The 15513-nt window shown below is 43.7% G+C and overlaps 1 protein-coding gene across 2 annotated transcripts in view; it reads right to left on the reverse strand.

The window, feature by feature from the left end:
- Nucleotides 1-15513, reverse strand: part of LOC126184867 (uncharacterized) — a 516759-nt gene that overhangs the window by 125510 nt on the left and 375736 nt on the right. For both annotated transcript variants that reach the window (XM_049927486.1, XM_049927487.1), the window contains one exon: nucleotides 6512-6647. In XM_049927486.1, the coding sequence (XP_049783443.1) occupies nucleotides 6512-6647 (136 nt within the window). The remainder of the gene's footprint in view (nucleotides 1-6511; nucleotides 6648-15513) is intronic.

The raw sequence follows: 15513 nt of genomic DNA on the forward strand, positions 1-15513 counted from the left end.
CGAGTGTTTTGTAAGCCACCTCCTTTGTTGATGGACTACATTTTCTAAGGACTCTCCCAATGAATCTCAACCTGGTACCCGCCTTACCAACAATTAATTTTATATGATCATTCCACTTCAAATCGTTCCGCACGCATACTCCCAGATATTTTACAGAAGTAACTGCTACCAGTGTTTGTTCCGCTATCATATAATCATACAATAAAGGATCCTTCTTTCTATGTATTCGCAATACATTACATTTGTCTATGTTAAGGGTCAGTTGCCACTCCCTGCACCAAGTGCCTATCCGCTGCAGATCTTCCTGCATTTCGCTACAATTTTCTAATGCTGCAACTTCTCTGTATACTACAGCATCATCCGCGAAAAGCCGCATGGAACTTCCGACACTATCTACTAGGTCATTTATATATATTGTGAAAAGCAATGGTCCCATAACACTCCCCTGTGGCACGCCAGAGGTTACTTTAACGTCTGTAGATGTCTCTCCATTGAGAACAACATGCTGTGTTCTGTTTGCTAAAAACTCTTCAATCCAGCCACACAGCTGGTCTGATATTCCGTAGGCTCTTACTTTGTTTATCAGACGACAGTGCGGAACTGTATCGAACGCCTTCCGGAAGTCAAGGAAAATGGCATCTACCTGGGAGCCTGTATCTAATATTTTCTGGGTTTCATGAACAAATAATGCGAGTTGGGTTTCACACGATCGCTGTTTCCGGAATCCATGTTGATTCCTACATAGTAGATTCTGAGTTTCCAAAAACGACATGATACTCGAGCAAAAGACATGTTCTAAAATTCTACAACAGATCGACGTCAGAGAGATAGGTCTATAGTTTTGCGCATCTGCTCGACGAGAAGGGTACCAGTGGAGAAATGCTCCTATTGGAACTCAATAAATGAGAATATTTTTCGGTTTATTTAAGAGACTCTGACTGAACAAAGGGGTAGCAACTGTCACATTTGCTTTCCGCAGCATTGTTCAAAATTTTCCCAAAAATTTTGGCATGCGAATATATTAGCGTTTTTTTCTGCAAAGAGAGAGGAAGACAACCTCAGTGACATAGAAACGGAAAAGTAATAAATATTGGAAGACATTAGACAGTGGTTGTGTTATAAGTCACAGTCAGGGGAGCGTGTGGGAGTTTGAGCTGAGCTGTGTGTTAAAAAAAGCACTAAAATGTTCTCGCGCCAAAATTTTTGGGAAAATTTTTAAATGTGCTGAGGAAGGTACATTCAGGCAGCAGGCACTCCACTTTTCAGTCATAGTCTTTTAAATGAACAGGTACATACTCGTATTTTTTGTGCTCCAATACGACGATTTTTCCGCTGGTATAATGATGTATGCTTGTGAATGTTGAGACCTCTCTCACATGTTCAGTTAGACTCAATGGGCACTGACAGAAAGACAATGAGGACCTAACTGCGAATGAATAGGAACTATAATTTTTCCGCTCATGCATTATTCTGAAATGTAACATTTCTCTTTTTATGATACCATTTACGCAGGTTAAGTCCAGTGAGTGTGTTGTGTAGTAGAGACCCATCGATCAAAGAAATCAGTCGAAACTTGCGCCATATGCGCCCGAGTATTGTGTTGCAGGCTGTGTTCCAAAAACGAACAGCTTAGCGAGAGAAGTTGGGACACTTCCTACAGAACTTGTCCATTATTTTGTAGGACAACTTTCGGGTGCAGTCGGTGCGAGTTGTGACTGATTTGTTTGATCGATGCATCTGGAAAGAGCTGTCCTACCCACCACACTCCCCTAACTTAAGCCCCTATAACTTCAACTTGATTCCTAAGATGAACGAAGCACTTCGTGGGATTCGCTTCAGAACTGTTACAGAGAGTCGTCGGGCAATAATAGCTCTATTCGAATTGACAGAAAACTGGCGCTGCTAAGGAATGCTGCGACTTCACATCGTTGACAAGAGGTTATGTACAATGCTGGTGACGACTTTGAAGGTCAGTAAAACTTTGAAACATATTTCTATTTCGTATAACTTCTAAATAAATAGTTGCCACTATCAAAGTTCCAACCCTCGTACACAAATGCAGCGAAAATTAAATATTCAAGCTGCACCGTTTACCAAAAAAATGGTTCAAATGACTCTGAGCACCATGGGACTTAACATCTGTGGTCATCAGTCCCCTAGAACTTGGAACTACTTAAACCTAACTAACCTAAGGACATCACACACATCCATGCCCGAGGCAGGATTCGAACCTGCGACCGTAGCAGTCGCACCGTTTACCAAAAAGATGGCACAGTTAGACATTAGTGGGTAATCGGACGACTAACGGAACTATGTAAACAAGTCGCACAGTGATGAACATGAAACCGGAGGGGTTTATAAATATTAGAGAAATACGCAAAAAGACAGCCGCCACAGAATTTCTGTTCATGTCATGTCATGTGAGACGGCGATTCACCTACGCTCTTGACGTTACAGCATTGGGACGTCGTGGATTGGAAAGTGTAGCTTCGTTAGATGAGTCGCGTACAGATTTTTCAACGTTTCGTACTGAGGGTCGGACTTGACTGCGGTGTCGACACGTTGGTGGCTGCATATAAATAACTCGCCTGATTGAACACTGGAGAGAAAAAAAAAATTAATTGTGGTAAGGTCTTATGGGACAAACATGCTGAGGTCATCGGTCCCTAAGCTTACACACTACTTAATCTAACTTAAACTAACTTAGGCTAAGGATGGCACACACACCCATGCCCAAGGGAGGGAGGACGGGGGGACCAGCGCGGACCGTGACAAGACGCCCAGACCGCGTGGCTACCCCGCGCGGCGAACACAGGAAAGAACCAGGAATTTTGCGCTAAATTGTAATTGTGTAGTAGGTAGTGATTACAGTGTTACTTATAGAACACTGCAGTACACACAAACTGTAGCTACCTCCCTCGGTACGTATACCCTCTCCCTCCCTCCTCTCCACACTTAATGCAGTAGGATTGTATGCAGCGATTAAAAGAAATATTTCTTATCCAGACAAATATGGCCTCTTCAGCATCATTGTAAGTCATCCTGTAATATTATAACCTTTTTGTTTTAGAAAAACAAACACGATTATAAATAAAATGTAAAAGGCTTAAACTTACAAGAGCATCCTGTTATAAGGAGTTTATTTTCGTGATTTATGTGAAATGGAATTGGAATTGCGTGAAATGGAATTGCGTGAAATGGAATTACGTACTGTGTTGTCTCCTGTAGCAAAACATCTCTGGAAGTTATTCGAGTTTCCACTATATGTATCATCGTTATCACGTTGTTTTGATCAAATGTCATACCTGTCCTCACAGACTTTCGATGTAGGCAAGCTGGTGGTTTCCGGTTAATCAGTGAATCCCTGACAGCAAGAGGAAATATAGGTGAGGTACTGAAAACTACTATATGCACTGTCATCACAGTACACACATTCTTGTTGAACTGTGTCTGATAAACGAATAGTAGGTGAAGAACAGAACTTAATGATACAAACGGGAGCCAGTAAGGAACACTGTTGTTTCTAGTTACAAGATCATTGTGACGAAAGTTTTTCCGAGTTTGATATGCGTCTAGAGAGCAAAGTATCAACGAAAACAGTGCTACGGAGGCTATAAAAATAAAAGTTCCGTAGTTGAGGCGTTAGAACCAAACTTCTTGCAAGCGACCTGAATTCCAGGATACTGCGTCTTTAAAGACAATGTTATTGCTACTCACATGTCTAGTATTGGTCTTATAATTACAAGCATGAAACAGCACGTCTTTCCCGATCTCTCCAGTTGCCAGAGTCGAATATTTATCGAGGCATTGAGGTCTGTATTGAAAAATATGCTCACATAGCTGCAACAGAAGTATAAAGATATTTCTCTACAATTTTCTGGGAATCTTTCTCAGTATTGTCGACTGAGGTACCCACATAGAAAATTTTATTGTGTTTCGAGAAGAGTCTATTGTTTTTTCAAGAAAATATCTACTGTTTTCATGAAGAATGTGTCTTTGTTCAATATATTTCAAATGCTTTTTTAAGAATGAATTTAATTATATTTTACTTCAAGAAAAGTAATTATGTTGTTCTCTACAAGAAGGGGTTATTTCATTCATTTACACGACGAAGTTATTTATTTGTTTTTCAGGAAGAAGCACATATGCTTTTCAGAAGAAGTTTTGGTTTTCAGAAGACTTACTTCACTAGTGTGAAACACGCTTCAGGACAAATTTTATGACGAATATATCATTACAAGCTACAAGCCTGAGGCGATTGAGGTATTATTTATTATGTGCCTAAGGTGGGCCGGAAAGGGTTTAAGGAGGCCCTATCGGAAAATTAAAAAAAGGCATGTATATGCCTGAGTGTGGTTTTTAGGCTGTTTTCAAGACTCATTTGCACAAATGCTGGGACAGCTTCCAGTCTCTGCTTGAGAATATACCATACGGAAACAATGAAAGTACGATAACACACAAAACGAAGTTTACACGGTTTTAATTTGCCACTAAGTTGCAAGACAGCACACACGCCGCTAAAGAGAGAAAGTTTCATTCTGACAAGTTTACAGGATTCACAGACAGACGGCGCGTATGACTTCCCTCCCTTTGGTTAACTGACGATTGTGGCGTAAGCAATGGGATCCGGATTCAGAGTTAAAGTTAAATTATTTTTCCATGACCACGCACAACGAGGAAACGCTAGGAAGGAAAGAAATTTCGGAAAACCACAGGAAATCTGAGTCTGGTTTGCGTGACAAGGACTTTAATCCCATTTTTCAAGACACGAGTTGATTGCCACATTCACTGCTTTATCCCCCTTGGAAATGTCCGCAGCTCGTGGTCTAGGGGCTAGCGTTGCTGCCTGTGGATCACGGGGTCCCGAGTTCGGTTCCCAACCGGGTTGGGGATTTTCTCTGCCGGAGGACTGGGTGTTTGTGTCGTCCTCATCATTTCATCATCATTCGTGAGAGTGGCTAGACTGGATTGTGTAAAGATTAGACTGTGTAAAAATTAGGACTTCGTACGGGCGCTGATGACCACGCAGTTGAGTGCCCAACAAACCAAACATCATGATCACCCCTTGGTAATCGAGGCAGAGTGCTGTGTTGATCAATAAACAGCCATACATAGAGAGGGTACCACTCAGCACGACCAGCCTCCAGAGAGGCGCAACATAGTTCTGGTTACGCGCCATACAGCGCGCACACAACTCAGACTACATTATGCTTTCGCCTTTCGTCACCCATATAGTTCCGGGGCACACGTGAAATACGGGCCTCTCAACGAACCTGTGACGTCATACTAATCAGCTTGCCCGCCAAACTTCGTAAACGCGCGGCTGCATGTAGGGTCCACGCGATATCAGTACGTCAATGGAACGGTACCCATATGGGTTTTAACCTTGTCGGCTGCTATCGAGAGCTTGCATGCATTTAAAAGTGCAGTTAATAATTATTAAACTCTTCTGCAATAGTTACTCACTCTCCGCCGGAGTCGGCTGCTGGCAATCGTTAGTCCTGTAGTGTCACGCGTTGTGAATGTCCATTGGTCAAACACAGATATAAGCAGACGGACTGTTCCACTACGCTGGTATCACCATAGCAATTAGTTCGACAGTATCAACACCGTGTATCAAGACAGAATTAGGATCTGTATACACTCGCCACCCAGAAGAGCCCAACTGGAAATCCTACAAGTCATATCAATAATCGTTTATTGGATTCAAGATTAGATTAGTGTTCAAAGACTGATCACTGCAAAGAACTCTGAACTACACTGCCACGCACTCTCTTCACATTCAATTAACGTGAGGTATAAGTTACTTTAATAAATTATTGTTGCTAATCTGTGTTGCCATAATTTCTCCTATAGTTTGCCTAAACATGTTTGGAGCTGTGATGAGGCTTTATAGTAGCTGCGTGCAAGTAAGCACCACATAAGAGCAATTGCTTTCCGCGATAGGGTGTTCTCTTCCTGCGACATTTTTGTTGGGCGCTAAGAGTATTTAATGAATACAACACAGAGCATATGCTCACTTCGACAAGCGTGCTGAAGGAGTTTACCCGTGGACTGGTTGCAGGAACATTCCAGGAACAGAGCTGACTAAAGGATATAAATCCAGGTATTCGCTTCAGTTAAGCGAAGAAAAATACAGTTAAGGATGTCCAGATGGTGGTTTGAATATCCTCCATCTGAAGTACGAATCTACTTTCTTAAAAACTGTGCCAATACATTTGGTAACTGGAAAATGAAGGAAGGAAATTGGGTTTAATACTCAGTCGGCAACGGGATCTCTGGAGATAGTACACACGCTCTGGTTGGTGAAGGATGGAGGATAAAATTTGCCGCGTCTTTTTCAAAAGATAAATCTAAATGTGGATGGCTGGACGGCAATTAGAACTGGCGTTCACTCGAATGTAACTCCAGTGTCTTACCACTGCGCCATATCACTCTGCTCGGTGAACTGAAGCAGAGAATCAAAAGCAAGTGTCATTAGTAGCAACCGTTAGCATGCAGCGGTGCTGACCTGTAGCTGAAGGAGAGGCAGGGGAAACGTTGCTCGACGAGGCAGGCGTGTTCGCAGGCGATCAGTGAACCCTCCAGCTGAGCCAGCACCACAGACCGGTCCAGCCGGAAGCCGACGCGCGCTCGGACGAAGCAGTCTGCACACACAGTCAAAAGTTTTTTATTTATTTATTGTTCCGTGGGACCAAATTAAGGAGAAGTCTCCATGGTCATGGAACGAGTCAATACATGAAATTATAACACGATATTAGAAACAGATAAAACGAAATATAAGAAACGTATTCAGACGACAATTCGTAAGTTTAAATAAAGAAAATCAACAATGTAACACTGGAATTTGCTTAATGTTTCAGCTCTTCCAGGAGCTCCTCGACAGAATAGAAGGAGTGAGCCATGAGGAAACTCTTCAGTTTAGACTTAAAAGCGTTTGGGCTACTGCTAAGATTTTTGAGTTCTTGTGGTAGCTTATTGAAAATGGATGCAGCAGAATAGTGCACTCCTTTCTGCACGAGAGTCAAGGAAGTGCATTCCACATGCAGATTTGGTTTCTGCCTAGTATTAACTGAGTGAAAGCTGCTAACTCTTGGGAATAAGCTAAGATTGCTAACAACAAACGACATTAAAGAAAATATATACTGTGAGGGCAATGTCAGAATTCCCAGACTATTGAATAGGGGTCGACAAGAGGTTCTCGAACTTACACCACATATAGCTCGAACAGCCCGTTTTTGAGCCAAAAATACCCTTTCTGAATCAGAAGAATTTCCCCAAAAAATAATACCATATGACATAAGCGTATGAAAATATGCGAAGTAGATTACTTTTCGTGTTGAAGTGTCACTTATTTCAGATACTGTTCTAATGGTAAATAAAGCAGCATTTAGTTTCTGAACAAGATCCTGGACATAGGCTTTCCACAACAGATTAGTATCGATCCGAACGCCTAGGAACTTGAACTGTTCCGTCTCGCTTATAATATGCCCATTCTGTCTGATCAAAATATCGGTTCTTGTTGAATTGTGAGTTAGAAACTGTAAAAACGAACTTATTTCGTGAACTACATTATTTGATAATGTTTCAATATTACACACAAGATCCTTCACTCCAAGCTGGTGTCATCAGCCAACAGAAATATTTTTGAATCACCTGTAATACTAAAAGGCATATCATTTATATAAATAAGAAACAGCAGTGGCCCCAGCACCGACCCTTGGGGAACGCCCCACTTAACAGTGCCCCATTGGGACTGAACATCACTACCACTCTCAATTGCATCATTTGGGTTCATACACAACAATGCGCAACAATGCTGATGTCTGTGTAGAATCAGTCGATACTTGTAAACGAGGGTCACATGCATTGACTAGCGAGTCTTCAACCACACAATATGACCACAGCACCGGATGGGCACTACCTTGTCTGCATGACAAGAAAAGATCTTTTCATAAATCAGCATTGATTCAGGGAGCATCGTTCATGCGAAACTCAGCTTGTCCATTTCTCACACGATATGCTGTGAACCGTGGCTGAAAGGCAACAGGCAGAGTCTATATTCCTAGCTTTCCGGAAAGCGTACCACACTGAAAATTGCTAACGAAAGTCCGAGCATACATAATAAGTTTCTCAAATATGTGAGTGGCTTAAAGACTTCTTAAGTGATAGAACCCAGTGTTCTCTACTTATGTAAACAATCTGACGGATTGGCTGAGAAGCAACTTGTGACTGTCTGCTGATGATACGGGAAAGTGTCGTCGTTGAGTGACTGTAGAATACAAGATGACTTATAATTTCCAGTTGATGTGCTCAATGGCAGGTTACTATAAATGTAGAAAAATGTAAGTTAATGCAAATGTAGTGTTAGTGGTGTGGTGCTTGATACAGTCACGTCGATTAAGTTCGTAGCGTAACGTCCCAAAGCGGTGTGAAATGGATCGAGTGCTTAAGGCCGAAAGAAGGGAGAACTAAGAAAGTGCAACTCATCTATAAAGGTCCGCAGCTCGTGGTCGTGCGGCAGCGTTCTCGCTTCCCGCGCCCGGGTTCCCGGGTTCGATTCCCGGCGGGGTCAGGGATTTTCTCTGCCTCGTGATGACTGGGTGTTGTGGGCTGTTCTTAGGTTAGTTAGGTTTAAGTAGTTCTAAGTTCTAGGGGACTGATGACCATAGCTGTTGAGTCCCATAGTGCTCAGAGCCATTTGAACCATCTATAAAGCAGACCGCGCATAGAATACTAGTGCGACCCATTCTTGAGGGTCGCTCGCATGTCTGATAACCTCATCTGGTCGGATTAAAGGAGGGCATCGAAGCAATTCACAGGTGTGCTGCCAGACTGCCAGATTTGTTACTGGTAGGTTCGATCATCTCGCAAGTATTAAGGAATTCAAATGGGAAACCATGGAGGGAAGACAACGTTCTTTTCGAGAAACACTACTGACAAAATTTAGAAAACAGATATTTTCACGTGACTGCAGAACGATTCCGCTGGCACTACCGTACATTTCACATAAGGACCGCCGGCCGTGGTGGCCGTGCGGTTCTAGGCGCTCCAGTCTGGAACCGAGCGACCGCTACGGTCGCAGGTTCGAATCCTGCCTCGGGCATGGATGTGTGTGATGTCCTTAGGTTGGTTAGGTTTAAGTAGTTCAAAGTTCTAGGGGACTGATGACCTCAGATGTTAAGTCCCATAGTGCTCAGAGCCATTTGAACATAAGGACTGCGAAGACGAGATTAGAGAAAATAGGGTTTGCGCGGAAGCACATATAGACAGTCGTTTTTCTCCTACGGCATTTGAGAGTGGAACATGAAAGTGAATTAATGTAGTTGTACAAGATACCCTCCGTCGTGCATTGTGTGGTGAGTTACAGTGTATGTGTGTAGAAAAGAAAAAAAACGAGCGAGGTTTTAAAATGAAAATCACTGAAGCTATTGTATTTCCATTACCTACGGAAGGAAATGTCATGACTATGAGAGCGCTGAAACCCAAAACTCGCCGTAAGAGAGATATGGGCGCACATCCACGTTATTACAGAGCGAGCACGTACACACGTCGACCATCCACTGCAATTAGTAGCCCTGAAAACGGAGAAATGGGTGTAGTGCGTTTCCTTACAGTGGAAGGAGTGCGGGGAACGGAAATTCATCGAAGAGCGTCACACGTTTACTGAGAGCACTGCATGTTAAAGATCAGAAACGAGTTCTATATATTTGCTTTAAACTCACAAGTAGGCTGCCCGTTTGAGTCTGTCGTCGTGTACAAGAGGAAGCAGAGAAGAGAAATTTGTATGGATGTACATGAGTGCATTGTAGTACAGCAGTATAGTTAACTTGATGTAGTCAGGAAAATTTCAAAGACCTTTATGGCGACGCAAGAAGCAGGGCAAAACGGGTCAATAGCCAGGCAGGATTCCAGAGAGAAAGGACCGTTGATGGTGCAGCAGCGAACACGGAAGTTATGGCTGGCGACATACTGAATGAGCTGTGCGCCTGAGCGGAAAAAAGGGTGTGAGTTTTTAAGTGACCAAACCTCAGAGGTCATAGGTCCCTACACTTACACACTACTTAAACTAAGGGCATCAGACAGGCACCTAATCTCCGAATTGACATGATCTGCATCCTTGGATGGTCAACTGTGGACCTCCTGAACTCGGTACACTACCCACCCTAGGGTGCTACAGCATATGTAGGGTGAGCATTAATAGAACCGACAAACTACAGGGACAGATTCGTGACTGGAAATAGAGAAAAAAAGTTTGCGCTCAAATCACGTGTTCTTTGTTTCTTGTTGGATGCAGGCTGTGTGATTGACGCGGCGTACTGAAAGCAGTAGAATGTTCCCGTATTCATATCGGGAATAAGCCGACATAGTGTTTGTGTACTGCCAAGGAGATGGAAACGGTCGAGAGGCAGCACGGCTATACCAAACCAAGTATCCTCACAGACAGCAGCCACATCACACAACATTTAAAGCCCTTTTTTGGCGTTTGTGTGAGAATGGGCCCTTTCAGACAGAAGAACGTGCAGGGAAGCGGCGGATTGCGTGTAGATTTCGAAGCCAGGTTCTACAGGATGTTGAGATGAACCCTAGTATAACTCCAGGCAAGTGGCCTGCCAACATGGGCCAAAAGTACGATTATGTGTATTCTGCATGCTATAGCATCCCATAAGGCCGCTTTGAACATCTGTTGAGACGTGGATGCGATGCAGCTTGGTATTGTGTTCCGGGACGATTTGTTGTTGTTGCACGCACACCGTCCATTTCTGGACACGGACTTTTTTTCCCTCCATTGCTAGTCAAGAATCCGTCGCTGTAGTTTGTCGGTTTTATTAATGTTCACCCTGATAAAATCACCAATACTCAAATATGGTACGTCATTGCACTATATGTACCGATATGATGTAACATTAATAATACAGACAAACTGCAGTACGGATTCCCGACTGGAAATGGAGGAAAAAAGGTTCTTTGAACATGGATTTTACCTTGGTGGGAGGACTAAAATAGGATCCGATTAGTCTCGTGATGCAAACTGAGGAGCTTCGTGAAAGAGGAAGTAGCGGTAACAAGTGTAATAACGCGACAACGGTTCGAGACTGGGGTGCTGACGTTCCTCCATATGCATCTGCATGACGCCATTGGTTGAGGATGACACAGTGGTTGGACCGAGCCGAGTGGCCCGTCTTTGGTTTTGGCTGGATTATTCTTGTCCTTTTCATGTTCCATTCGCGATTGCTACAAGGGAAAATGATTGTAGGTTCCCTGCTGTATTAGTCCGAATTCATCCAATTATAGCGTTGTGACTATTAAGCTGGGATCACTGAAGAGCCAATTCATTATGACCACCTATTTAATAGCATGTTGGTCAATCTTTGGAACGCAATACAACAGCGATTCTGCATGGTATATATTCACAAATACTTGGTAGTGTATCAGAGGTGTCTGGCACCAGATGTCAAGCAGATTCGTAAATTACAGGCCGGTGCCAGAATGAGTTTTTCACTCTGCAGCGGAGTGTGCGCTGATATGAAACTTCCTGGCAGATTAAAACTGTGTGCCCGACCGAGACTCGAACTCGAGACCTTTGCCTTTCGCGGGCAAGTGCTCTACCATCTCAGCTACCGGAGCACGACTCACGCCCAGTCCTCACAGCTTTACTTCTGTCAGTATCTCGTCTCCTACCTTCCAAACTTTACAGAAGCTCTCCTGCGAACCTTGCAGAACTAGCACTCCTGAGAGAAAGGATACTGTGGAGACATGGCTTAGCCACAGCCTGGGGGATGTTTCCAGAATGAGTTTTTCACTCTGCAGCGGAGTGTGCGCTGATATGAAACTTCCTGGCAGATTAAAACTGTGTGCCCGACCGAGACTCGAACTCGGGACCTTTGCCTTTCGCGGACAAGTGCTCTACCATCTGAGCTACCGAAGCATGACTCACGCCCGGTCCTCACAGCTTTACTTCTGTCAGTATCTCGTCTCCTACCTTCCAAACTTTACAGAAGCTCTCCTGCGAACCTTGCAGAACTAGCACTCCTGAGAGAAAGGATACTGTGGAGACATGGCTTAGCCACAGCCTGGGGGATGTTTCCAGAATGAGTTTTTCACTCTGCAGCGGAGTGTGCGCTGATATGAAACTTCCTGGCAGATTAAAACTGTGTGCCCGACCGAGACTCGAACTCGGGACCTTTGCCTTTCGCGGGCAAGTGCTCTTCGCAGGAGAGCTTCTGTAAAGTTTGGAAGGTAGGAGACGAGATACTGGCAGAAGTAAAGCTGTGAGGACCGGGCGTGAGTCGTGCTTCGGTAGCTCAGATGGTAGAGCACTTGCCCGCGAAAGGCAAAGCTCCCGAGTTCGAGTCTCGGTCGGGCACACAGTTTTAATCTGCCAGGAAGTTTCATACAGGCCGGTGCTTTGTGGGCGCAGGACTGGCGCCCGATAGTGTGCCAAATGTGTGCCATCTGGTTCAGATCAGGTGAATGTCATGGCAAAAACATCGACATGAGTTCACAGTCATCCTCCTCAGACCATTGTAAAATAATTAGGGTCCTGTGACACGGCAGTTATTATGCTGGAAGATGCTATGACTGTCAGGGCAGACATGAAGCGTGAAGGGATGTCGCTGGTTCAAAATACTGTTCACATAATCCACAGCTATCATGGTGGCTTCGATAATTACGTCACATGGAAGCCCAAAGAAATGTATGTGCTACTTCCCCTAACGGCCTGCACGACTACATCCGATGTGTAACAAGAAACGTCATTCATCCAATCAGGCGACACGTTTTCATTCATCCAGGGTCCAATTTCGATGATCGCGTGCCCATTGGGAACGTAATTGACGATGCTACTGAGTCAAAATAGAACACGCTTGCTCGTCTCCTGCGGAACCTTCTGTTCAGCAATGTACGCTGAACGTGTGCTCCGAAACACTTGTGCTTCTACCAACATTGTAAATGTCGTCAGATCTGTCGCAGATCGCCACTTATCCTGCCTTACAGAGCGGGCAAGCCTCTGATATCCACGTATGTAATGTGACGCGAACGTCCGACACTTTGTCACCTACTCGTATTTTCACCATCCTTAAAGCACTTTACGCAGACGGCCACTATAGTAGCCCGGGAACGATCGCCAAGCTTCGGCGTTTCGTGAGCGCTCATTCTCAGGCGCCTGACCTAACGATGTGCCCTTTGCTCAAGTCGCTTATGTCGCAGGATTTCGCCATTTGCGGCCGGTATCGTCACTCAGATGATTCTTCCGTCATTCCTGCTTTGATTACAGTATATACTTTCCTTACGTGTTCGCATCCTCAATAGCAAGCATTCAATCTCGCGATAGACAGTGGTTGTAAGGTTTTCGCTCATCATTATATATATTGAAGGAATTAACATGTTTCTTGATGAAGTTTGGAACGTAGGTGCTTAAAATTTTACGACTAAGGCACTCGGCAATACGTAACTTTCTAATGATGTCTGTCAATTTGTCGGCCATTTCTGTGACGTGTTAACTCTGACCAAACGGAGAGGTAGGGCGTTCCATTCCTCCACCAGCGCGATTGACAACTGCTGGACAGTTGTTCGTCCATGTGTACATGCTGCAAAACGTCTTCTCATGCATTCCAAGCGTGCTCGATTGGATTTAAGTCTGGGAAACGGGCAGTCCAATCACTGAATGTCCTCTCGTTCCAAAAGCTTCTCCATCTGTGCAGTTTGATGCGGTCACTTATTGTCATCTGTAAAAATGAAGTCAAAGCCGAATACACCCTCGAAGAAACGTACATGGTGAAGGAGTACAGTACTCACTATAACGTCGACCGAAGAGTGTACAGTGTTCAAATATTTGGAGATGAGTACACGCATGCAACATTATGCCTCCCCACGTCTTAACAGTTGGACAACCAAAACGATCGTATTCGACAATGTTGGTCGTACCCTTATATGTCGAGAGATGAAAACACGTGACGTACCCAGGTACATAGTTGAACACGATCGTTTCGGTGGTTCAGGTGTTATGCTGTGGGGAGGCATATAGTTTCATGGCTGTACTGACCTCCAGATCTTTGAGGACGGTACATTCGCTGGTCAACGTTATTGTGACTCTGTAAATCTTCTCCACGTGTATTTTTCAGGGGTGTATTCGGTCATTACTTCGCTTTTATGGATGGCAATGCGCGACCGTATCGAACTGCGCAGCTACAGTAGAGGAGCTCTTGGAACTACAGGATACTTAGGCGACTGGACTCGCATGACAGTTTCCTAGACTTAAATCCCATCGAGCACGTGTGGGATGCTTTGGAGAGACGTATTGCAGCACGTCCACACTCACCAATGAGCATCCAGCAGTGGTGGAGCAATAGGCCGCATCACAAGAATTCCTTACCAACCATAAATCCAGCATGTGAGCATGTTGCAGAGCATGCACTGCCATCCGTGGTGATCACACACCCAATTAAGAACCACGTCCCACCTTTTGTAATGTCCAGTCAATAGCGGTGACTTCAGTGAATGTCTTTGAATAAAAGTGTCATTTCTGTTCGTCTCATTGTGTAGTTCTTTGAGTTGCCTTCTGTACTACACTGCAGCAGTTCTTTATATGTACGGTCCAAATTTCATCGAGCTGTATTACTTCTTCAGTCCGGAACCACGCTGTTGCTACAGTCGCAGGTTCGAATCCTGCCTCGGGCATGGATGTGTGTGCTGTCCTTAGGTTACTTAGGTTTAAGTAGTTCTAAGTCTAGGGGACTGATGACCTCAGATGTTAATGCTTATAGCCATTTGAATCATTTTTTGTGTTACTTGGCAGTGATACATCATGCGAAAGCTACTTTCGTTCTTAAATTTCGCACTCCATTGTAGATGGCGTTACTCCTGTCTGCTTTACAGGGTTGCGCTAAGATGTTAACCATTTTCATTTAGAACGTTTCAGATAAGCTGTTTTACTCTGTAGCTTACAAAATAATAAGTGGAAGAATACTTATTTAGATAGGGAAAAGTAAGAAATTTACTCTTTCTGCGGAGTTATGAATATTGTTTATTTAGTTATTATCCAGAGCTATAGAAATTAGTTTTAATTTTTTAAATAGTACTTTTTGTTTGTAATGTTGCTGGTGTATTTAAACCAACTGTGTGTAAACCAATTACAATTAAATTTCTATCGATTTTACTTAGTGAGCTAGAAACATTCAAACTTTTAGATATGGATACCGCACGCTTTACATAATCATTGGCTTTGTATAGATATATGTTGGGCGAGGGAATGTTCATTCAAGTGAGGTGTACAAACGGGTACCCATTTTCGAGAATGCCTAACTCAGTGGAAACCCCAAGAAAATAAGAGCTCTCGTCAAGTGCATGCATGAAAACTACACATGCCAGATTCAACATTAAGGTCTGCTTTCAGATCCAATAGCAGTGAAAACAGGAGTTAAGCAGGGCTGCATGCTCTCACCGATACTTTTTTAACATAGTACTTAATCTTGTAATTAAGTGAGAGGAATAAAACGAAGCAATGGGACACAT

The sequence above is a fragment of the Schistocerca cancellata genome, chromosome 4, assembly GCF_023864275.1.
Source record: "Schistocerca cancellata isolate TAMUIC-IGC-003103 chromosome 4, iqSchCanc2.1, whole genome shotgun sequence".
NCBI lineage: Eukaryota > Metazoa > Arthropoda > Insecta > Orthoptera > Acrididae > Schistocerca > Schistocerca cancellata.